Genomic DNA, 23,048 nt, shown 5'->3' with positions numbered 1-23,048 from the left:
ACTGGATCCAGAGATTTGTGCGGGAGCAGCACCCCTGCGTGCCAGTAGTTGGCATTGGTCATCATCTCCCACCTCCAGACTACAGCAAACCTTCTGCATTTGCTGGGGTTCAAGATCAACGCGCCAAAGTCACACTTGACTACCTCTCAGTCATTCCCTTTCATCTGAGCTGTTCTAGAAAGTGAGCAGTTTTGGGCTCATCTCAAGCAGCGAGTCCAGGATATTCAGGCCATGATACCCATGTTACAGCCTCTATCCTGGGTTTCGATGAGAATTACTCTGCGGCTGCTGGGCCCCATGGCCTCCTGCGTCCTGCTAGTGACACATGAATATCGCATATGTAGACTCTGCAGTGCGACCTGAAGTTCCAGTGGGCACAGCATCAGGGAATCTCTCTGATGTGGTCCAGATCTCGGAGGGAACTGCAGAGGACCTGCAGTGCTGGTTAACAAACTGTGATTGGATCAAAGGCAGATGTCTCTCCCTTCCCCAACCAGATCTCACAGTAGGGACAGATGTGTCACTTCTGGGATGGAGCAGCCATCTTGGAGAGGTGGAGATTAGAGAACTCTGGTCGCCGGCGGAATCCGGACTCCACAATAACATGCTGGAGCTTCCAGGGATCTATTTGGCATTGAAAGCCTTTCTACCCTCCATCAAGGGAAGGCTGGTACAGGTGTTCACAGATAACACCACTACCATGTGGTGCTGTAACAAACCAGACGTGTAGGGTCATGGATCCTTTGTCAAGAGGGCCTGCATCTTTGGAAATGGCTGGAACAGCAGGTGGTCCCAAGTCTTCCTTGTGGCTCTGGACTGGGCACAGAAAGTATGGTATCTCGAGCTTCTCAGCATGAGCATCGATACTCCGATCAGGCTGCTCCTTCAGGAGGATCTTCTGTCGCTTCAGCACGGGAGGGCCTTCTACCCAAACCTATCAACTCTACACCTTCTTGCGTGAAGATTGAGCGGTGACAATTGACAGCTTTCGACCATCCCCCGAAGTCTACAATGTTATTCTGTCTGCCAAGTGTCCCTCCATCAAGATGCTGTTAGCCTGCAGGTGGAGCAAATTTGTATAATATTGTACAGAAAAGTCTATTGACCTTCTTTCTGATGTCCTTCTTTTCATTCATACCCTTGACCAGCAGGGCTCTGCTCTGGGCACTATAAAGGGTTGCCTTTCTGCTCGGTCTGCCTTTTGCAGCCGCCTGACCAAGCCTCTTTATTTAAGCCCGCTATTGTGAATAGGCTTCTTAAATGTTTTGTAAAAATGTTTCCAACCCTCACCTTTCATTAGGCCTCAGTGGGCCCTTCATTTGGTTCTCAATTTCTTAATGTGTGCTCCTTTCGAGCATCTTTATGATTGTACCCTCCAGCTGCTCACTATCAAGAGAGCCTTTCTCATGGCAATAACATCTGCCCCGAGGGCGAGTGAGCTGCAGTCTTTATCATCCAAGCTTCCATTACTGTCTTTTATTCCAGACAAATTGGTGCTTCGCAGTAGATCCTTTGTCCTTCCGAAAGTGGTGACAGCATTCTATGTGGGCCAATCCGTCACCTTGCCCACTTTCTACGCTCCTCCACTTCCCTCAAAAGAAGAGGGGCTAATCTACTTTTTGGACCCAAAAAGTGCATTGCCGTTCTACCTTGACCACACACAGTGGAGGACCAACTCTTAGTGGAGTATGTTGGAGCGAAGAAGGATTGGGCGGTACAGAAATGAATAATTTGGCACAGGGTCGCTCTCTGTATAAAAATCCGTTATGCAGTGGCCAAGAAGCAGCCCTTGAGGGCTCATTCCAGCAGGACTAACGCTGCTACCACTCCATTAGCATGTGGAGTCCCAGTCCTGGACATCTGCCAGGCAAAAATGTGGGCGTCCCTGCACACGTTTACCAAACTCTACTGCCTGGACAGTCAAGTCCGCAGGGATGGGCACTTCGCACGGTCAGTCCTGCAGGACTTTTTAGTTCAGAATTTGTCCGCAGCCCACCACCTGAGATGGTATTGCTAGGGTATCTATTCAAAGGTAAGGAACCTGCGGCCAGATATCTCTATCAGATGAACAAGTTACTTACCTTTGGTAACGCATTATCTGGTAGAGACACAATTTAGCCGCAGATTCTTTACTGACCCACCCATCCTCCCTGCTCTGAAGACAAGTTTCTAGGGCCAGGGCTAATCACTTTCAGGGCCCTAGTTTGGACACACCAGTGTCAGTGCACTTCATGGCTCCGTGCTCCTGGAATGGAAAGTCTTCTTAAGTAACTGACGTTGGCACGCCAGGGTGGTGCTTATATAGGTGGCGCTGATGCCACTTTTGGCACGGACGACGCCGGTTCCACTTTAATGAGGAGTGACCTGTGCCTCTTGGTAGTGGTAGTTCAAATTGTATTCCCCTGAAAGATGTGTTCTCTGGGCCCATCCAGACAGAAGTTCCTTGGACATCAGTGTAGTGGACTCCTTGGCCTCCTCTGCCATATCCACGATTGTATTTAATGGACCCACTCAGAAGCGTGTCTTACTATGAATGTCAAGATCTGTCTTCGCAATTTTTAGGTTCGTTGATGAATGTTGCTGTGCTTCCATCTGTTTCGGATGTCAAGACAAATTTCCCTTCCAGTGTGGGTCTTGGGTATTCCCCCCCACAGGCTACTTCAAAATTCTTTGTCCAAATGTTTTCTGAGGTGACTGGCCACGTGCAACCTTTTCTCATGGAAAACATTCCGCCAACTGCGAGTGATAGATCCCTCAGGGGTCAAGCATGTCAGAATGTAGCTTAGGGTTAACTTCAGCTTGCTCGTCCGGCTTCTGTTATTTAGGGTCAGAAATCAGATGCCAGAGTCCTACAATTGCAGATATCTTGGTCTGAATCCCTGTGGGAGTAATCTGCGTCAGTCCCGTCGTCTGACTGGATGAGGACCACCGGTGGTGGTGCATATGTTGGTACAAATGTGTCGCCAGAGTATCCTACTACTAACTCATCTAGGGACTCTGCTGTGATCGAATTAGGCTGGATTGTGCCAGGAATTCTCATAAAGTGCCAAAAGCATTTGCAGTATCGCCTTGCTTCCTTTTTCATTTGGCTTTTACCTTGGCGTGAGTTTATCTCTGCGGGATCTGAGGTTAAGGGATTCCTAAGAGGAAATCTAAAGCTCCCATCGTCTTTCAGGGTGTAAGATGCTGACAGCAGTAACTGCTTTTCAAGAAGCACTAGGATTCATCTTTTCCCTTTTTACAAAGGAATCTATAGTCACAAAAAACCCTTGGTCCAGTGGGATGGCGACCGCCATGTCCTCCTCAGTAGTTAAGGAATTGATATTTCCTTGTATGATAAGCAGGAAATTAACTTACTTTTCTAAAGGGCTTTGACAAAAACCAGCATACTCACTTTTGGCGGGTGTGGACACAACGCTCCCTACAGTTTTTAGGTCTCGCCTGGCATTGCAGCACGCATGCGCTGCTCGCTCTGCGAGGCTTCTTGGAATCAATGCAGTTTTAGAAGTGAGCTTTCGGCTCTGCCCATGATTTTGGTTGGTTCGCGTCATAAGTTATGGTAAACGGAGTGCGATGCTTGTGAGGGAGGCTTTTTAGCCCCTCCTGGTTACCACCCTTTCCACTTTTGGCCCCGCCCCCCGGACTGGATGTATTACTGGCGGCGTGAGACGGTCTTTTTTTAATGACGTCCTGAGGACTTTTTTGTTTAGTATTACTGGTATGTGGGTTGTGTGGTGCTGCATATACAGATTAGTTTGGAGTTTATTTACCGATTTGCTATGGAGGGGCTTTTCTTTAATCTGTTAGTGGCTGTTGTTTTTTTTATTTATATTGCGACATGATGTTTGACTTTTTTGACCAATCCGTTATGTTGGGCTTTTGTATATTTTTGATACTAGCTGTTGTTTAATTTATATGGCGTTTCCCGGTGCTGTTTGCCTGCCACACCAGCTCCCACAAGGTTGCTGTTCGCCCCCCCCTGCCCCCGCTGCACACATCACTCGTGGGATGCACGTAAATCTGCATTCTTGAGTTGACTTTACTGTTTAGAGGCCGGGCGCAGGGGCGGCACCAATGTAATCAAGGCTGCTATCCCACTGCTAAAGCTGTGCTGCGCTCTCTGCCTTGTACCTTCACTATTAGAGGGATTATCTGCTCTTCACGCCCCCTCACAGAGGGTGCTGCTGTGGATGATACCTCGGGAGCAGAGCCGGCCGGCATCTCTCTTGGTATTTGTATTGAAAAAAAAACTTTCGATGTATTCCCAAAAGTGAAGATTTTTACTAAATAGTAAGTAAATATTTATATTTAGCATTTTCTACTTTTCTGATATTCGTTTTTAATTTAATTGATGACTTGTTCATTTATCCTCTAGTATGAGGGGGCATACCGGTTAGCACACGTTACAACATGGCCGTTATATTTGCTCAGGCCTCTCCTCTTTCAGTATTCTCCTTTGGAGGAGGTTGAGTGACAGGACAAAGCACTATTGTGCTAATGGCCGGGCTCATGACCTGTGTTGGTGCGCATGGCCGTGACCCATGACGCAATTAAAGTGGGACGTCTGGAAGCCTAGAGCGTGCCTGAGAGGCCAGAGAAGGGGTATCGCAAAAGACAGAGGCAGTCGGCCGGTACCGTTGGAGATGATGAGGTAAACAAAGTGCTCAGCAGAGGGTGAGGGGGCTGAGAAACTTCAACAGGCAGACTTTGAGAAAGTGACCGGCGGCAAAAAGAGCTGGAACGAGCACTGATCTCGGTGACTCTGCATGAGGAAAGAATAACAACCAGCCACGGGCAGAAAGCATATATGTTATGCTCTGTGCAAACCTCACCTTTACAAGCATGTGTCGAAGGCGGGTGGTCTTGGTTCATACTGCCCTTAAACTGCTCGGACGTGCAGTTTTTTCATTAGCTTGTGTCATTGTCTGTTGTACACTGTAGGTTTCCATTAGTAAATAGGCTGAATAGTCCCTCCTTAGTACCACTTTTGCCCATTTTGTAAGCTCCCATTAGGACATCCCCTGTTACGTATTGTTGTTGCTCGGTTGGCTTCAATTACAGCCTCCGAGCACTTGTTACTCAAAGAGGTTTGTCCTGCCTGCTCTTGCCGGGAGGAAAATGCAGGACATGCTCTCTCCTAAGCATTTTCAATGCAATAGGTCTTGTGTTTGCGAGAGTTCATGCTATTGGCATTGTAAATGACAATGCCTTTTATTTATCTGTTTTAAAAAAACATAAATAAAAGGCATTGTCATTTACAATGCCAATAGCTCAAAGTCTAGTAAATGCGAGACCTATTTCATTGCAAATGCTTGTTTTATATGGGGATCTGCTCTGCCTGTGTTGAACTTGATTTTCCTCTACTTTGTACTGACCACCAGGAGTAGGCGTATAGCTCAGGTCAGGTGCTGCCCTTTTTTTTTTTTCTTTCTTTCGAAGGAGATTTGTGGGCTGCTAGGAGTAGGAGCCAGGTCTGGGCGCGTGATGTCACTGCAGGACAAGACTGGCAGGATCAGGAAGTGTTTTCCAGAGTGCGGGCTTTATCACACCACTGTCTTGTGGGTGGGAGGCCACGCCACACCCCGGGACCACGGAAATCAGCTGTGCAGGACATACTCAAAACAGGTCACATAGGTCAAAACAGAGCACCTGCAGTCACCTGGGGATCAAGCATTAGTAAAGCCAATAGGTCTTGTCTATGCAAAGAGGTATTTACTTTGCCAATGTCTTTTAGCCTTGTGTAATAGCAGGGTGGCTGCGCAGCATGACTTGAAAATTAAGTTAGTGAAAAAGCTGGCAGTGCTGGTCGCGTCATAGCGTTTTTTTCTTTGTGGGGGATGGGCAGGTCGAACAACGGAAAAGTTGGTGGGGAATGGGCAGCAGAAGGGAACTGGGATGTCAAAAATAAAGTGCTATGACAAGATTTGCACTGGCCTTGCCCTGTCTCATAGCGCTTTTTTAGTTCTCGCCTGCCGTTGCAGCGCAAAGCGCTGCTCACTGGGCGCGAGATATTGTGAGAGAGCAGATTTCAGAAGGGGACTTGAAGCCCCGCCTATCATTTTCATTGAGTCACGTCAGCATTTATGCTTAACGCTAGCTTCTCATTGAAAAGGATACTTTTTGGCCACTGCCCTTTCTCCCTTTTGTCCGGCCCATCAGACTGGATCGTCTGCTTCACTGCTGTCGTGAAGCAATTTCTTATTTTTATAGGGGCCATCTGTTTCTAATTAGCGCACCCAGCTCACAGCAGACAATGGATTTGCCTGCTCTGCTCTCTCCAACCCCCCTCCCTCTCCTCACACTGGCTCTCCTAACCCGGGCTGCAGCAGGCACATATTTGTAAGAGCCATTCAGTTGAGACTGATTATGATTATGTCCCTGCTTGTCTCCTTAATTCGGGAGTTATCCTTCGCCTTCTTTTGTGTTTTAGAACTTTAATTTCCCTCCCTCTCTCAATCTGTCTCTTCCCTGTGCATCCCCTGTCTTTCTTTCTCTCGGTTTTCGTATCTCTCCCACTGTTGTCGTCCTCCCCGCCGTTTTCGTCTCTCCGCCCCTCCTGCATTGTCACTCCTCAAGCAAGGCCTCCAGGGGCCCTGGTTGTGTCATGGGCTCAGTCAGCCCCCATCCATTCCTCACCCTCCTCTTGCTGGATAAACAATATCCACAGTAACCCTGGTGTGTGATCCTTAAACAAAGGAAGCAGAGGTGAGGAGGGGGAAGTAGCAGCTGGACTAATATGGTCAGTAAAAGCAGTGCCCAAGTGGTGCCTGGAGAGAAGGGAGGATACACTGACCTGCTTGGGGTCGGGAGGAGGGGGGGGTGGGGGAGCGAAAACTGCTGAAACTTAAGACGCCTGCAAATGTTCGAGAGACAAGAAGGGGGAGTGTTTGTCTAGGATCACACAGCTCTGTCGTGGTGGGAAGAATTAATTACAATTGGGTCTCCTGCCCCCCTCACCAAACCCATGCCCCCCCACGTCCCTGCACCACACCTCAGTAGCTGTTTGCCAGTAGACCCTCTCTATCTCCTCCAGTAGAGCCGCCGTCCTCTCGGCGACACTGGCATTCACCAGCGCTAGCGGTGTGTTCCTAAAAGAATCTCTGAGACCCTGTGTTAAATTGTTCACAAATAAAGCCCTGGTTATTGTGTACGGCCATTTGTGGAAAGGTGCATTTTAGAACGATCTGTCCATGTGTGACTGGTACATGCTGAGGGCTGGCGATGCAGGGTGCTGTTTTCAATCGTGTGTTGCACCAAGCATTTTGGCAGGGTTGGGAGGGGCTTCCTCTCTGCGGGTCATGTCCGTCACCCCATGTTGAATGATGCATGTTGGAAAGAAAGGGCTGGTCACGTGTAGTCTGTTGCAAAGGACTCTCCATACAGTGCACTGATGTACATGTCGGAATGGCCTGTCTTTCCTGGGCCTGAGCGTCACCAAGTGCGACACGGAACGAATATGATAGAAAGGGCTGGTCACATAGCATCCATGGGTCACCATAAGTGGAATAATGCGCATTGGAAAGGAATGCAATAACTATTACAGGCCCCAGGGTCACCTTGTGTGAAAGGTACATGATGTAAAGGGCTGACCATCAGGGTCTGTAGGTCCGCACATTAGAACTGACACATTTCGGAAAGGGCCTGTAGCTTATGTTTTAAAAACCAGAACAAAAATAAAAGGATTGCGAGACCTATTGCTTTGCAAATGCTTCTTCTTTCTAGCATGTGGGGGATGGGCAGGTCGGACAACGGGAGGGTTGGTGGGTAGGTGGGAAATGGACAACAGAAGGGAACGGGGATATAAAAAACAAACAGTGCTATGACCGGATCATCTCTGGCCTCGTCCTGTCGCTTTTTTTTTTCCTATGGTGGGTTGAGACAACGGGAAGGTGCAGGTGGCGGGGGTGAAGCAACACAGACAACAGGGGCTGGTGGGTCGTAGGGCAAGAGGCAACACACGGAGCACAAGGGGAGTGGGGGTGGAATTACCAACAGTGACAACAGGTGGGGGCTGGCGGGCAAGAAACAAATAGAGAAAATAGTCATGTGTTTTGGCAGCTGGTGAAATATAAGGTAGCATAATCTTCCCCTCTAGTCCCGACATAGAATTCAAAATCGAAATTGTGTACATCTTTGAATGAAATTGCCTTGTGGCATAAACAATTCACATTGATCTACGTCCCTTCAAAGGTGAGAACATATTTCCCTCAGAGGACTGGGAATTCACTGGTATTTTGTGTGTTTCATATGGTAATATGCACAGTGGGACATTAAAATATGATCGTCAGAATTCTTTTAAAAAAATCTAAATTTGCATTGCAGAGTTGTCTGTATTTTGCTTGACATTGGACCTTATAATCTGTCATCGTTATGTGATTTGGAGGCAAGGAATCCTATAAGCTGTCAATTGTTTGGGTGGGTCTTTGTGCTGCGATATGCTTGTAATGGAAGAAAACAAAAAAAATTATGAGTGGAATGTGTGAATTAATCTTAGTTTCTGGTAATTACTTGCTGACACTATCCATTCCCACTATGCCTATCCAGATCGGATCCGTCCTGTGCAAATTAGCCTAGCCTATCATAGTTACTATCATAGGTGGAATGTGGGGGGAAAAGAATGGAATAGAGCATAAATCTGAAACCGACACGATTGTGATAGATTCCTTACCTTAGAATATCCCCAGGCTTCAGACTGGATCCGGAAAGTTTTGCTAGCAGTACCTCTGTGCCTCAGTAGGTGACGTCGTAAGCGCCGAGATGACGTCAGGGAGACCACTTAGGTGCCACCCATGCGCGCTGACGGCAGTTCTTTCTTTTTCAACACCAGTTAGCGCAGATCCGGTTAGAGCACGTACCTTAGTCACCCTTCAGACTTTTTGTCTCGTGTTGATTTTTTCTGGTGCAAGTAGGGATGCCTGATTTTAAGTCCTGTGGGACCTGCTGTTGCAATATGTTGGTGGCGGACCCTCACGATGTCAGTCTCTACGGACTGGAGCACGACAATGACTCCCGGTCCTGTCTGGACTGTAGGGCTATGGCTCCAAAGGCCTTGAGGGAGCAGCACCGGAAGTTGCTTGAAGTTTGGCACTCGTTCCCGTGCCGCTCGAGGTCCAGGCGTCGTTCCCGTGACCGCTCGTTGAGCCGTCATCACCGCTCCTCGGGATCCAAGTCTTCACCCTCTGATTCGGGTAAGAGACGACACAAAAAGAAGTCGAAGAAGCGTGTTCGCTCTCCATCGTGCCCCGTCGGTCCTTGGATGCGGATGAGGGGGACATGAGCTCCGACCCTGCAGCTCTTTTGTAGCCTGGGAGTTCCGCGGCCTACCCGCCTTACCCGAGTCCGTCGGCAAGTCCCGCAAGAATTCCTTGCTGCCATGTACTTCCTGTTTAGGCCTCGGGCTCCCGCTGGTGCGCCTTCGGGCCCCGTGGTTCCGTGTCCGAATCCTGCTGGTCCGTCGACTCCTCCGGCGGACCCAGCCCTGGCGCCAACTGTGGCTCCGGCGCCGCTGGATCGTGCGCTGCTGGCTCTGGCACCAAGAGGTCTCATGCTGCCGGCCCGGTGCCGCCCTCTGCTCCGCCGGTGCTGCCGCAGTGGATACCGCTAGTTCCGCCTCTGCCCTGGTTCCCGGACGGCTTTGTCCCCCCTGGGGATCTGAATTGGGACACTGCGCAGGCTCGGCCCCGGCCGAGCCTTTCCTCCTTGATCCCTGCCCCAACGCCGCGGCCTGTGCCAACTGCGGCGGCGGTAGAGGATGATTGGGAGGGGTCCAGGACCCTCTTGCTTGTCAGTGTGATTCAGAGCAGGACTGGGACAACTACTTGGAGGAGGCCGGCGGCCTTGACGTCTCCTCTGATCCAGGGTTTGCCTCTCCCCCTCCCACTATGGAGGAAGGAGCCTCGTGTACGGTGGTCCTTAACCTCGATCTCCCCACAGTGACCCTTAAGACTAATCTCCTCACTGAGGTGCCCCAGTCAGCATCCACTTCATCTGAGCCTCTGCTACCCTTTAACGATGCCCTCACTGAAGTCTTGTTGGGCACCTGGTCGCGGCCAGCCACAGGGGTTCCTGTGGATAAGAACATTGCCAGGCGTCATCGTCCGGCGCCTGGTGACCCTGCCTTTCTGACCACCCATCCAACACCTGAGAGTCTAGTCATTCAAGCTTTGACGTCCCAGAGTGCCTTTCCACGACTCCGCCGGATAAGGACTCTAATAAGTTGGAACAGTTTGGCAAGAGGTTGTTCTCTTAGGCCAGCTTGGGGCTGCGGTCAGTGAACACTGCATGCCTTTTTGGCCTCTATTCCCACGCGGTGTGGAATACCGTTGCTGAGGTGTTGCCTCAGTGTCCGGAGGAGGTTCAGACTGTGCTGTCTCAGGCTGTGGCTGAGGGTAAGGATGCGGCTAGGTTCGCCATTCATTGTGGCTTGGACACTGTGGACTCCTTAGGTAGGCCATTCTCCACAACTGTGGTGCTTCGTCGCCACGCCTGGTTTAGGTCCACCAGGTTCTTCCTAGACGTCCAGAGCTCGCTCATGGACATGGCTTTTGACTGCACTCGCCTGTTTGGTGATGAGGCCTACACTGCGCTGGAGCGTTCTAAGGACTCTCCGGCTATAGCCAAGTCCTTGGACCTTTCCACCACGCGCCCGGCCACGTCCACTTTTCATTCCTTTCGTGGCCATGGCAGAGGCGCCCCAGCCCGTTCGTTTAGCCAAAAGCCTGTGCAGAACCAGACTCGGCGCACCCGTTGGCTCCGGGGGCCGGCGTGAGGGTCAGTCCACCTCCGCCCCACCACGTCAACCTCGAAACCTTCCTAGTCGGAGCTTCAGATTGCACACCACGCCGGTGGGTGGCAGGATTCGTCATCACCTTTTCCGTTGGCGCTCTGTCACTTACGACAAGTGGGTGCTACAACTCGTCAGGAGGGGTTACTCCCTTCCCTTCGAGTCTACCCCCCCCCCAGCCATGCCCCCTCGATTCAGAGGATCACTTCACACTTCTCCAGCAGGAAGTTATGGCCCTCTTGGCCAAGGGGGCCATCGAGCGAGGTTCCTGGGCCGGAAGTAGGAGGTGGTTGTTATTCCCACTACTTTCTGGTCCCCAAGAAGGACAAAGGGGGCTTGCGCCCCATCTTGGACCTCAGGGACATCAATCGTTTCCTCCGGAAGGAGAAGTTCAAGATGTTGACTCTGGCTCAGGTCTTGACTACCCTGGAGACTGGATGGTAGCGTTGGACTTGCAGGACGCATATTTTCACATTACCGTCCTGCCGGCCCACCGGCGTTACCTGCGATTCACAGTAGGCCAGGAGCATTTTCAGATTCCTGTGCTCCCCTTCGGCCTTACCAGCTCCCCTCGGGTGTTCAAGAAAGTGACTGAGGTGGTCGCAGCTCACCTGCGCAGGTCAGGGGTGGCCGTCTTCCCCTACCTCGACGACTGGTTGTTGTAGGCGGGCTCGCCCCAGGCAGTCGTCACCCACCTTCAGACTACGACCGACCTCCTGTACTTGCTGGGGTTCTTCATCAATGTGCCGAAGTCGCACCTGAGTCCTCTCAGAAGCTCCCCTTCATCGGAGCTTCTGAGTTCGACGCAGTTTCGGGTTTATCCCCCGAGCACCGAGTTTGGGATATTCAGGCTATGATTCCAATCTTTCAGCCTCTAACTCGGGTTTGTCAGCATGACCCTCGGGCTCCTGGGCCTGATGGCCTCCTGCATCCTGCTAGTACAACATGCCAGGTGGCACATGCGGTCTCTGCAGTGGGACCTGAAGTTCCAGTGGATACAGCATCAGGGCAACCTGTCCTATCACATCCAGAACTTGGAGGGCACTGCACGACACTTGCAGTGGTGGCTCACGAATCACGATTGGGTCAATGCCAGATCCCTCTCCCTTCCCCCACCGCAGCACACAGTGGTGATGGATGCGTCCCTCCTGGGATGGGAGGCCACTTGGTAGAGGCGGAGATCAGAGGCCTCTGGTCTCCGGCGGAGTCCCGGCTCCATATCAACCTTCTGGAACTTAGAGCGATCCAACTTGCACTGAAAGCATTCCTTCCCTCTGTCCGGGGAAGTGTAGTGCAGGTGTTCCCGGACAACACCACCGCCATGTGGTATTACAACAAACAGGGCGGGGTGGGGTCGTGGACCCTATGTCATGAGGCTCCACGCCTCTGGACATGGCTGGAACATCAAGGCATTACCTTGGTGGTTCAACACCTGGCAGGTTCTCTGAACGCCAGGGCGGGCGAACTCAGCCGCCGGTGCTTGATAGATCACGAATGGCGTCTGCTCTCAGACGTGGCGCAAGGTCTCTTTCTGCAGTGGAGAGAGCCTGGGTTAGATCTATTCACCACCGAAGAGAATGCGCAATGTCATCAGTCCTGCGCGTTGGAATTTCCAAGGCGGCACTCGCTCAGCGACGCTTTTCATTGTGAGTGGAGCTGCGGTCTGTTGTACGCCTTTACGCCTATACCACTTTGCCCAGAGTGCTGAAGAAGATTCGGCGCGACCGGACCCAACTCATTCTTGTGGCTCCGGATTGGGCACAAAGATACTGGTATCCGAGCTACTCAACATGGCGATCGATCCACCGATCCGACTGCCTCTTCGGGAGGATCTTCTGTCGCAGCAGCAGGGGAGTCCTCCACCCGAACCTCTCCAGTCTCCACCCCCATGCGTGGAGATTGAGCGGCGACAGTTGACCGCTTTTAATCTTCCTCGCGAAGTCTGTGATGTCATTCTCGCAGCCAGCAGTCCCTCCACTAAAACGGTATACGCCTGCAGATGGAACAAGTTTGTGGCATGGTGCACAGCTAAGGCTGTGGATCCCCTTTCTGCCCCTCTTTCTGAAGTACTTCTGTTTCTTCTTTCTTTGGCCCAGCAGGGCTCTGCTCTGGGCACTATCAAAGGTTATCTGTCGGCCATCTCTGCCTTTCTACGGCTTCCAGATCAGCCTTCTCTTTTTAAATCCCCGGTTGTTAACACATTTCCTCCCGTGCCGTTCTTCATGCCTCAATGGGACTTAAACCTTGTCTTGACATATCTGATATGCGCTCCCTTCGAGCCCCTTCATAACTGTCCTTTACGTCTTCTCACTCTCAAGCCTGCTTTCCTGGTAGCTATCACCTCTGCCAGAAGAGTGAGTGAGCTATAGGCTCTTTCTTATAAACCTCCTTTCCTTTCTGTTCATCCGGACATGGGGGTTTTAAGGACCCCGTCCTTCTTTCCTGTCAATGGTTGTCATGCCCTCCCACATCGGGCAGACCATCACTCTGCCCACCTTCTTTCCGCCTTCGCATCCTTCAAAAGAGGAAGAGAGGCTTCACCATCTGGACCCAAAACGTGCGCTCTCGTTCTATCTGAAGCACACACAACTGTTCCGGGTGGATGACCAACTCTTTGTTGGCTACATAGGCGCCAAAAAAGGTCGGGCCGTGCACAAACTGACCTTCTCTAGGTGGGTCGTTCTGTGCATCAAAGCATGTTGGCTGAGAAGGAGCCTCCTGTTGGGCTGCGTGCCCATTCTGCCAGGGCAATGGCAGCCACTACTGCCTTGGAACGCGGCGTTCCCTTGCAGGACTTTTTTCAGGCAGCTATGTGGGTTTCGCTGCACACGTTTACCAAGCATTACTACCTTGACAGTCAAGTCCGGAGAGACTGCTTCTTTGACCGTTCTGTTCTCCTTGACTTTCTGATGTAATCTTGTTCGCAGACCCACCACCGGGGCTGGTATCTATTCTAAGGTAAGGAATCTATCACTAAAGTGTCTTTCAGATGCACAAGTTACTACTTGTGTAACGATATGTCTGTAAGAGACATTAGTTAGTGATAGATTCCTTACCACCCCACCCACCCATCCCGTTCTACGAACTGATTTCTAGGGTTAAGGTCATCTTTCAGGGCCCTAGATTCATGGCACCAGTGGTCAGTTTATTGCATGGCTCTGTGTTCCTGGCACGGAAAGTCACGTACAAAACTGACGTCCGCACGCATGGGTGGCGCCTAAGTTGTCTCTGTGACATCATCTCATGCGCTTACGAGGCCAGCGACGGACGCTGAGCCGCACTATGCCACCTACCGACGCGCAGGGGTACTGCTGACGAAAAACTTTCCGGATCCAGTCTGATGCCTGGGGATATTCTAAGGTAAGGAATCTATCACTAACTAATGTCTCTTACAGATGTATCGTTACATAAGTAGTAACTTGTGCTTCAAGACATGGGCCCAGTGCTTCCGGTGCCAAAAGACTCAAACCGCACTCTACTGACAAAGTCCAAATAGGCCTAAACCGGTCAGGGTTGATTTTGTAACCATTCAGAGGCTGGCGGAACAGCGACTAGGTTCCATCTAACCAGTATGTTGAGAATATTGTTTTATTTGTATTTATTTTTTAATGTAAATGCTTTATTTTATGGTAAATGCAGCTCCTGTTTAGATGACAGTTGCCCTAGAAAAGAACTTTTTTTTTGTCAAGTTATATAGCCAAGTTTGAATAAGAGCTTTCTTGTAACTGCCATGCATAGCACTTTTTCAATGTATCTTGCAAGCACTCCAGTGTACTAGAATCGCAGGAATGAGTAAATGTGTGCTATTTTTCCTTTCTCCAGCTACCTGTCATCATGCTTGTGGCTTTCTCCATGTGCATCATCTGTTTACTTATGGCAGGTGAGTTTTATCCATGCTTACGGTTGTTTAATCACCGGAGGACATGAACATGTAGGAATTAATCCAGTATTTTTTTTGCATAAAGATAAGTCATCACATATGGGGGTTCCCTGGCATCTTTATCTCCATTGCGGTCCCATCTATCACATCTCCCCCTTTCCTGATAACCAGATTTGACCTCATTGAACAGGGCTTCTAACTTCATATTCTAGTAACAGCCCATGCATCTAACATTTGTCTCATTTTCATAATGTTTACCAAGGTTGAATGACAGCCCAGAGACAAAAATGTAAAAGTTTGCATTGAAGAGTAAAAATAAATACATACTTCTTCAAAAGTGTCCTGTTGAAGTATTCAAATGTTTTGAATTATTTGAAGGCCAAAACCTAGACAGGGTTGCATTTCATGATTGTCCATTGTTGGTTACTGAAGTTTAAAATGGGGGCCTAAAAACATATCCAAAATTTCAGAGATCGAGTGAAGACAGTGAACATGAGTTCTCCAAATGGGTTTTGAAAAAATGGTGAGGAATTCTCCCCCTGACAATTTTTTTATTTTAAAGAAGCCAAATTGTGCTTTTACAGCACATATTTTTCAAATGAGTTGGCAAAAACAATGTTGGGTTTGTTTGCATCTCAAACAAGCTTGTAATTTGATATAGCTTGTTTGCACTTTTTTAAATATATGTAGCATCTTTATTTACTTCTGCCTTCCACTTACATTTGTTTTTTCACACTCCAATTTACACAAGCTGATGTTCAGTTATATATTGACTGGGAAGGATCATGGTTGAGAAAGGAAAAAGTTACACATATCTCAATCTCCTTCAGTAGATGCTACATCTACTGCTTGGTTTTCAGGGAAGTTACTGGTGCAGATAGTAGACTTATCCGGAAAGTCACCTCATTCTTACAGGTTATGATCTTGTCGTATAGTTTTCACAAATCAGTTGGAACTGCAGGTTTGTGACGACAAACTTAGGATGGTGCACCCGCGTTATGATAAGTTGGTCCTTGGACCTGCTAGCTCACAGTGCCACCCGTCGTATTACCTAAACTAAGACTGGGAGTGAACAGTTCTGGAGACTACTGTACATGACAACCCTGTAACCTCCGGTACCATGGTGACAGACCTAGAACTTTTTGCTCAGTCACTTGTGCTCTCTTTGGCTTCGATAAATATACAAAGAATACACGTAGGGACATTTTTCAATATTTATTGAACCGTAGTTATTCTTGTTTAGAAAATTAGTACTTCAATGCAAAGAGTTCCAATGGCATTGTTGAGACAACTAATATATGCATACATATACAGTATTATAAGAAATCTAATGTACTCATATGATGCAAACCCTGATCTACGTTTCTAGGGTATGACGGTATCGTCTGCCAAGAAACCCCCTTCTGGATGATCTAACTCCTTTACCTGGTGGGTAAGAGAGTAGGACCCCGTCTTGGTCTCAAACTGGACACCCCTCACAGAAATGTCAGGCAGCTGCTAGGCAAAAGCTTCAGCATGCACCCTCAGAAGTCAGCAGAAGCGTCTCCTCTGATTGTATTTGGAAACAAAATGATATATATAGAAAAGGGCATCCTTCCCTTTGGCGAGATTGTGATCAGGCTGTCATTGTTTGTGTTCCACAGATAGCTGTGTCACCATATGGACGTAATAACATACACATTTGTATCACGCATGTGAGGGTCTTGCACATAATGCCAAGGCAGTGTGATCCTGACACTGCAACAGCAAGGTTGGTGTTTCTTAGAAACTAACCCAGGTGCCACAAATTCAAATGTGTGTCAAGTCGATGTGGGAAAAGGAAGGCAACTTTAGGAAAGGACCTTGTACATGTAAATTGCCACTATTTACTACCAGGCCTAAATCGCCCACATGACAATCTGAGGCACAGAGTGATGATGATATAAAACAAACTGATATTGACTTTTAGCGGCAGATTCCTTTCTTGGAATTATTTCCAGGTGTCGGACTGGATCCGGAAATGTTTTTCGTGAACAGTACACCTGCCTGCCGGTAGGTGGCATCGATCGGCTCAGCTTGGTGTTGTCCGCGCCGAATGTGACGTGTGTGATGCCTATGTAGGTGCCACCCCAATGCGCTGACGTCATTTCTTTTTTTTCTTTTTCGTGTCAGTCAGCACACATCTGGAAAGAACCTCCCTTCCAGTCACCATTTCACTGTGCTTTTTCAATGTTTTGTCGAAGCTTTTTCGAGAGTTCTTCTCCTGATGTGGAAGGGATGTCCACTAGAAAGACCGGCTTCAAGTTCTGCGGAGCCTGTCATCAACAGATGTCTGTGGCGGACACGCAGCTTGTATACATACACCTTGTATGCCTTTGGTGCTTGGAACATGACCGCAAGGCGAAGACCTGCACCAATTGCCGCACCATGCATCTCAAGGCCTTCAGGGAGGTATCCCCAATGCTCTCGATCCCACTCGAGAGGAAAGTCTCCATGATCCAAGTCATTGAGCCACTCTGGTAGGTCCCACAAAACGAAAGAGTAAGAATTCAAAGAGTGCTTCGACCTCACCTTGTCCATCGACAGATGAGACGAGGAAGCATCGACATTTGAGGACTGGCGATTGAGCCAGCACCTGGGTCAGCTCTGTACTTTCCTGAGTTTCTGGGAGCCAGGGACCCCTGCTCGCCATGCACCTCCTATTTGAACGCACCACTTCCGCCGGCGCGCCTTTGACTCATGCGGGTTATGGAAGGGACCCTACGGGTTCCACGTTGATGGTTTCGGTCCAAGCACCAGTCTAAGCCCTGGGATCCACAGATAGATCCAGACAGATGCCGGTCGTACCACTTCGTCCATCCCGGGCGCCATCCTGATGCTGACGCTCCCGATAGCGCCATCCCCGATGTTCCAGCCTCTATTCTGGATTTCTGTGAGACTGACTCTGAGGCTGTTGGCGTATCCAGGCCCTGCAGTGGGACCTGAAGTTCCATTTGGCGCAACATCAGGGTAATCTCTCCGACAGGGTCCAGATCTCGGAGGGAACTACAAAAGATCTGCAGTGGTGGTTAAACTGCAATTGAGTCAGTGGCAGACCCCTCTCCCTTCCCCAACCAGATTTGACAGTGGTGACAGATGTGTCACTCCTGGGATCGATCGGCCGTCTGGGCGAGGTGTAGATTAGAGGCTTCTGGTCTCTAGTGGAATCCGGACTCCACATCAATGTTCTGGAGCTCTGGGCGGTCCGGCTGACATTGAAGGATTCTCTAACCTCAATCAAAAGGAAGGCTAGTGCAGGTGTTAACAGACAGCACCATCGCCATGTGGTTCTGCAACAAACAGAGCAGGGTGGGGTCATGGACCCTTTGTCAACAGGTCCTGCATCTCTGGACATGGCTGGAACATCCCTGGTGGTTCAATGCCTGGCGGGCAGACAGACTCGGCTGAAGATGCCTAGCAGATCAGGAATGGTGTCTTCATCCAGAGTTGGTGCACAGTTTCTTTCAGCAGTGGGAAAAGCCTTGGTTAAATCTGTGCGCCACCACTGAGGACGTGGAATATCGGCAGTAATGCGTGCTGGAGTTTCCAAGGTGGCTGTGGCTTGGAGAAGGTTTTTGTCTTGAGTGGAGCTAACGCCTCCTGCATGTCTTTCTGCTCATACCACACCTGCCCAGAGTTCTCAAGAAGATCAGGGATGACCGGGCCCAAGTCATTCTTGTGGCTCTTGATTGGGCTTGTAGAGTTTGATATCCCGAGCTATTGAGCTTGTCCATCAGTCCTCCAATCAGGCTACCTCTTTGGGAGGATCTTCTGTCGCACCAGCAGGGGTAGGTTCTCCACCCAAACCTCTGCCTTCTTGCTCGGAGCTTGAGCGGCGACAGTTGACCACTTTTGACCTTCTGCCCATCACCAAAACTGTGTAGGCCTGTCGTTGGGGCAAGTTTGTGGCATGGTGTGCAGAAAAGCAGATTGACCTACTTTCTGCTCCCCTCAGGTTCTTCTCTATATTCTTCCCCTTGCCCGGCAAGACTGTGCTCTGGGCTACTTATAGGGCTACCTTTCTGCTATTTCAGCCTTTCTGCAGTTGCCCGACTAGTCATCCCTCTACAAATCCCCTGTTGTACATAGGTTCTTGAAAGGTTTGCATCATATGTTTCCTCTTTCTACCTTTATCATGCTTCAGTGGGACCTTAATCTCGTTCTTCCCAGTCTTGTGCGCTCCCTTTGGGCACTTACACGACTGTCCTCTCGGGCTCCTTTCCATCAAGACTGCCTTCCTGGTGGCAAAAGTATCTGCCCGGAGGGTCAATGAGCTTCAGGCTTTGTCATCCAAGCCTCCATACCTGAACATTACACAGGGAAGCTTGTTCTACAAACGAGAGCTTCCTTTCTACCAAACGTAGTTACTCCCTTTCATGTAGACCAGTCCATCAATCTACCTACTTTTTACATTCTGCCACATTCCGCTACATTAGAGCAGCGACTTCACCGACTGGACCCAAAAAGAGCGGTGTTCTACCTTGACCACACAAGAGGGTTCTGGGTGGACGACCAACTCTTCGTCTGGTATGTTGGAGCAAAGAAGGGAAAGGCCATGCAGAAGTGGACTATCTCCCGATGGATTGTGTTCTGCATTAAAATCTGCTATGCATTGGCCAAGAAGCAACCCCCTGAGGGGTTGGATGCTCATTCCACTAGAGCCAAGGCTGCAACCACTGCGTTAGCACATGGAGTCCCTGTCCTGGACATCGGACAGGCAGCAACGTGGGCTTCTCTGCACATGTTCACAAAACACTACTACCTAGACAGTCCGTCGGGACGGGCATTTTGCCAGTTTGGTCTACAGGACTTTTTCGCAATAGGGGGCGGCGGGAAGATCAACAGAAACAAACTTGGTAAACAAAGGCAAATAATTTAGCTACACAAATGGGTTTTGAGCTTCTAAGTATCTGGTGCTTTAAAGAGAGAGAGAGAGAGAGAGAGAGAGAGAGAGAGAGAGAGGAAGGTAATTTCAAAGCTTGATGGAAAGGTATAAGAGCCCCCCTACCAAGCGGGGAATTGTTAATGAGGGTAAAACCAATCACATGGTGCCAGAAGAGCATAAGAGGTCGGACATTAGGGAATAAACTTGTGTTTTGTACTGTTTTCAGTACCACACAAAGGGCCTTGAACATAATGCCCTTCTTAATGGGCAGCCAGTGACAGTAACCAGTAAGCCTTTAGTAAATACCTAATTCGTCCGGAGAGAGGATTATGGCCTTAAAGATCGAATTAATGCACCCAGTGAAGAAATAAAATGATATTTCTAAGTATTTTTAGGATTATGCAGCAAGATTTGAAGGTCTAACTGATGTGTTGGGTAAAGGTGTGTTAATTATCTAAGAGGTGACTGGGGCCGGATAGAGCTTCACTGGCCACCAACCAGGGGTATTATGTAAAAAAAAAATCGAATTTCAGTTTTTTCCCAATTTTAGGAGCAAATATTGGGCATACGCTGGTTGAAATTGTCAGGTATAGAAATAAGAATGTGGTTATTATCAGGGTAGGTTAGTGTTCTGAATCCAAAGGACGTATAATCTTGGCCAAAGGAGAGGTATAAATTAAACAAAGGGTGGGGCTTAGGGAGAAGCCAGTAGGTTCCTGAAAAAATGTATGATTCAAAACGGGGTAATCTGATGAGTTAAGTTCTCTTGAAAAATATATAAAAAAAAGATCCATTTGGGGGCCAAATTACAGATATCTATATCACTTATTTGATTTAACAGATTGAAGTGGGAGATATTATCAAATGCTGTTAAAAAATCTAATAGTACGAGTGTGGCAAAGTGTCTAACAAAATGCTACGGGAAGGACTTCTTTTGCCAAGGGCACCCTTCTTGTCATAGCCACAGCACTGGGCAATATCTCCATAATTTGACAGATAAGCAGTGTATGACAACGCCACCATTAAGTCCGGCATGGACATCGCACAGAGTTATATTCAGAAGGGGGCAGATTTTGCATGGAACAAGTACAGATTAATTACCTTTTGAGGGGTGACACTCTGCTGGCCATCTGCTGCTCATGCTGAAATGTAGGTACTTTTTGGGAGCTATGACGTGGTCAGTGCTGGCTGCATCATAGTTCTTTTATTTATTTATTTATTTTTTAACTAATCCCTCAGCCAATCCTAGTGTTCTGCACTTATTTCCCAGGTATGCATTGGCTAGGCAGTCCACACGTGCCTATGCAGAACGTGTGATCGCTGTTTTAGCTGTCCTGCTCTTAGCAAAGCAGTTTCTATATGCTTGTAGTTTGCTGCTGGACACCCTTTTTTATTTAGCTTATCACTACCCTATCCCTCCCTGTTTCTTTTCATCCTGTCCCTCGTTCTTCTCCCCCCTCCTTCCGGCCCCATCTCTAAAATCTCGACCTTCAAAAGTGCTATAAAGCGGCCAGTTCTGGCCGCTTCATAGCGCTTTTTAAACTCATCCCGTTTCCACCCCGAAAGCCAAAGGCAATAGCTCGCCCATGGGTGAGACCTATTGTGTTTTGCCAATGCTTGTTTTTCCATGCGCAGGGCAATTCCTCGACTGCTCATCCTCAGGTTAACTAATGACTGCAGATGAATGGTGACTTGAAAGTGGTCCTACCATGCCTTAATGGGATAGCTGCCATAGGGAAATGCCTTGCCTACTGGGTGCTCTGTGATTGTCACAGCAGCTACAGTAGTGAACTTCTTGAAATTTAAGGGAAATCTTCATAAATACATGTGCGTTTATAGGGAGCATGTCGTGTAAGTGTTGTTTCCCTGTTCTGACCTGTATATACATTTAGATGAGCAAAGTGCACCATGTGAGTTTATGTCATTTCATTGCAGGCGATACGTGGACGGAGACATTGGCCTATGTGCTCTTCTGGGGAACAGCAAGCTTTGGAACGGGTGCCATTATCCTGTACAATGGCAAGGATTTCGTCGATGCCCCGAAACTGGTTCAAAAAGAAAAGATGGACTGAATCTGTGTGTGTGGAAAGCGGCTCAGCAACTGGGATTCCTCAAGCCAGAATTGGAGTCTCTACTGACTTGCTTTCCACACCAGCTTGTGGTCTCTTAGCCCTTTCTTTGGGAACATGGTTTTATTCTTTCCATGGTGGTGGCGTACAACTGAGAACCTGGATTTTTTTTCCAGCTTTAAGCACAGTAATTTTGGGAATATCGCATCAGCTGTGGATGTTCCCATTCTTATTGGGGGCATTCAGAACTTGGAGGTCTACCAGAACACATTGCAGACTGCCGACTCTCCCTGCACTTAAAAAAAATAAAAACTGTGTTCCTTCTGCCTTTCACTTATTCTATGGTTTTATGTCACAAATCCGAATAAAGTCAGATGTTATATTCATAAATGGACGGGGAAAACTCAGAGGGTTTACATCTACTGATGATGTCTGTTCTGAACCGTGCCTCCCGCTACGGTGGCGGATGCTGAATATTGGCTTGATGACAGAGATGTGAAGAAATCCAGTCACACCCTACTGGTAATGATGCATCATTGTGGGTTGTGCCATATTACTTCACTGCCACCCATCTTCCCTGCCAGTATTATTTCATAGCACACGTGTTAACGTGCACTTGACCATTAGCTAACTAGTTTTCATTCTTTATCTCAGCATAAACAGTACCCTCCCCTTATACACACTCCACCCCTCCCCTGTATGATGTACATTTCATGGTTGCTAAGGCAATGGCGCTCTTGTGTTTTGCTTTTATACTCAAGCTTTTATAAATGTTGACCGCGCTTGTGAAGGACCGTGAATTCCACTTGTTGGCACCCTATTCAATTTAGCAAAAGGTTTTTTTTCTTCTCTATCCCAGAGTAAAGTAACTCACTCAAAAACACTTCCTAATGCTTTGTATTGCCTAATGGCTTGTATTGAAATATGTGGAGTGGCTGATTTTCCAAATATAGAATTGAGAAGTGTATTACAAAAACAGCTTCCTTATCTCACCAGAGTGTTTAGTCCCGGTCAGTTTACTTAACTTTCTTTTGCCTCTGATGCCTTAGATTCCAAAATTGGGAGAGCTTAGAAATAGACTTAATGTTGATATTAAGCACCATATACAAAAACAAACTAGACAATGATGCATCGTTTTTCTCATTGAACTGTTGGTGAATCTCCTCTCATGGTATGTAAACCTTGCTTCAAAAATATATCCCAGTCTAAAATGTGGTTTTCACATGAGTAAGGGGTTGATATGATACTACGTCCGCTTTCTGACATGATCGGCAAATTTACAACTCCAATTTTTTCTCATAGGCGTGCAGTGCAGTTTTCAACACATTATCCTCCCTTATATTTGGGAAATCCAATCTGGGCACAGAGTTGTTGCACGTTAATCTTTGTTGAGTCTGCCTTGTATTGATGTAT

At 48.4% G+C, this 23,048-nt stretch overlaps 1 protein-coding gene across 2 annotated transcripts in view; it reads left to right on the top strand.

Annotated features, from left to right (window-relative positions):
- The window catches only part of SACM1L (SAC1 like phosphatidylinositide phosphatase), a 387,094-nt gene extending 365,131 nt beyond the window's left edge, over window positions 1-21,963 (top strand). For both annotated transcript variants that reach the window (XM_078688168.1, XM_078688167.1), the window contains exons 19-20: window positions 14,606-14,663; window positions 21,502-21,963. In XM_078688168.1, the coding sequence (XP_078544294.1) occupies window positions 14,606-14,663; window positions 21,502-21,638 (195 nt within the window). In that variant the 3' untranslated portion in view covers window positions 21,639-21,963. The remainder of the gene's footprint in view (window positions 1-14,605; window positions 14,664-21,501) is intronic.
- The last annotated feature ends 1,085 nt before the right edge of the window (window positions 21,964-23,048 follow it).

This window comes from Lissotriton helveticus, chromosome 4_1, assembly GCF_964261635.1.
Source record: "Lissotriton helveticus chromosome 4_1, aLisHel1.1, whole genome shotgun sequence".
Taxonomy (NCBI): domain Eukaryota; kingdom Metazoa; phylum Chordata; class Amphibia; order Caudata; family Salamandridae; genus Lissotriton; species Lissotriton helveticus.
Note: the sequence above shows the minus strand (reverse complement) of the source record. Positions and strands in the feature narration are given on the sequence as shown.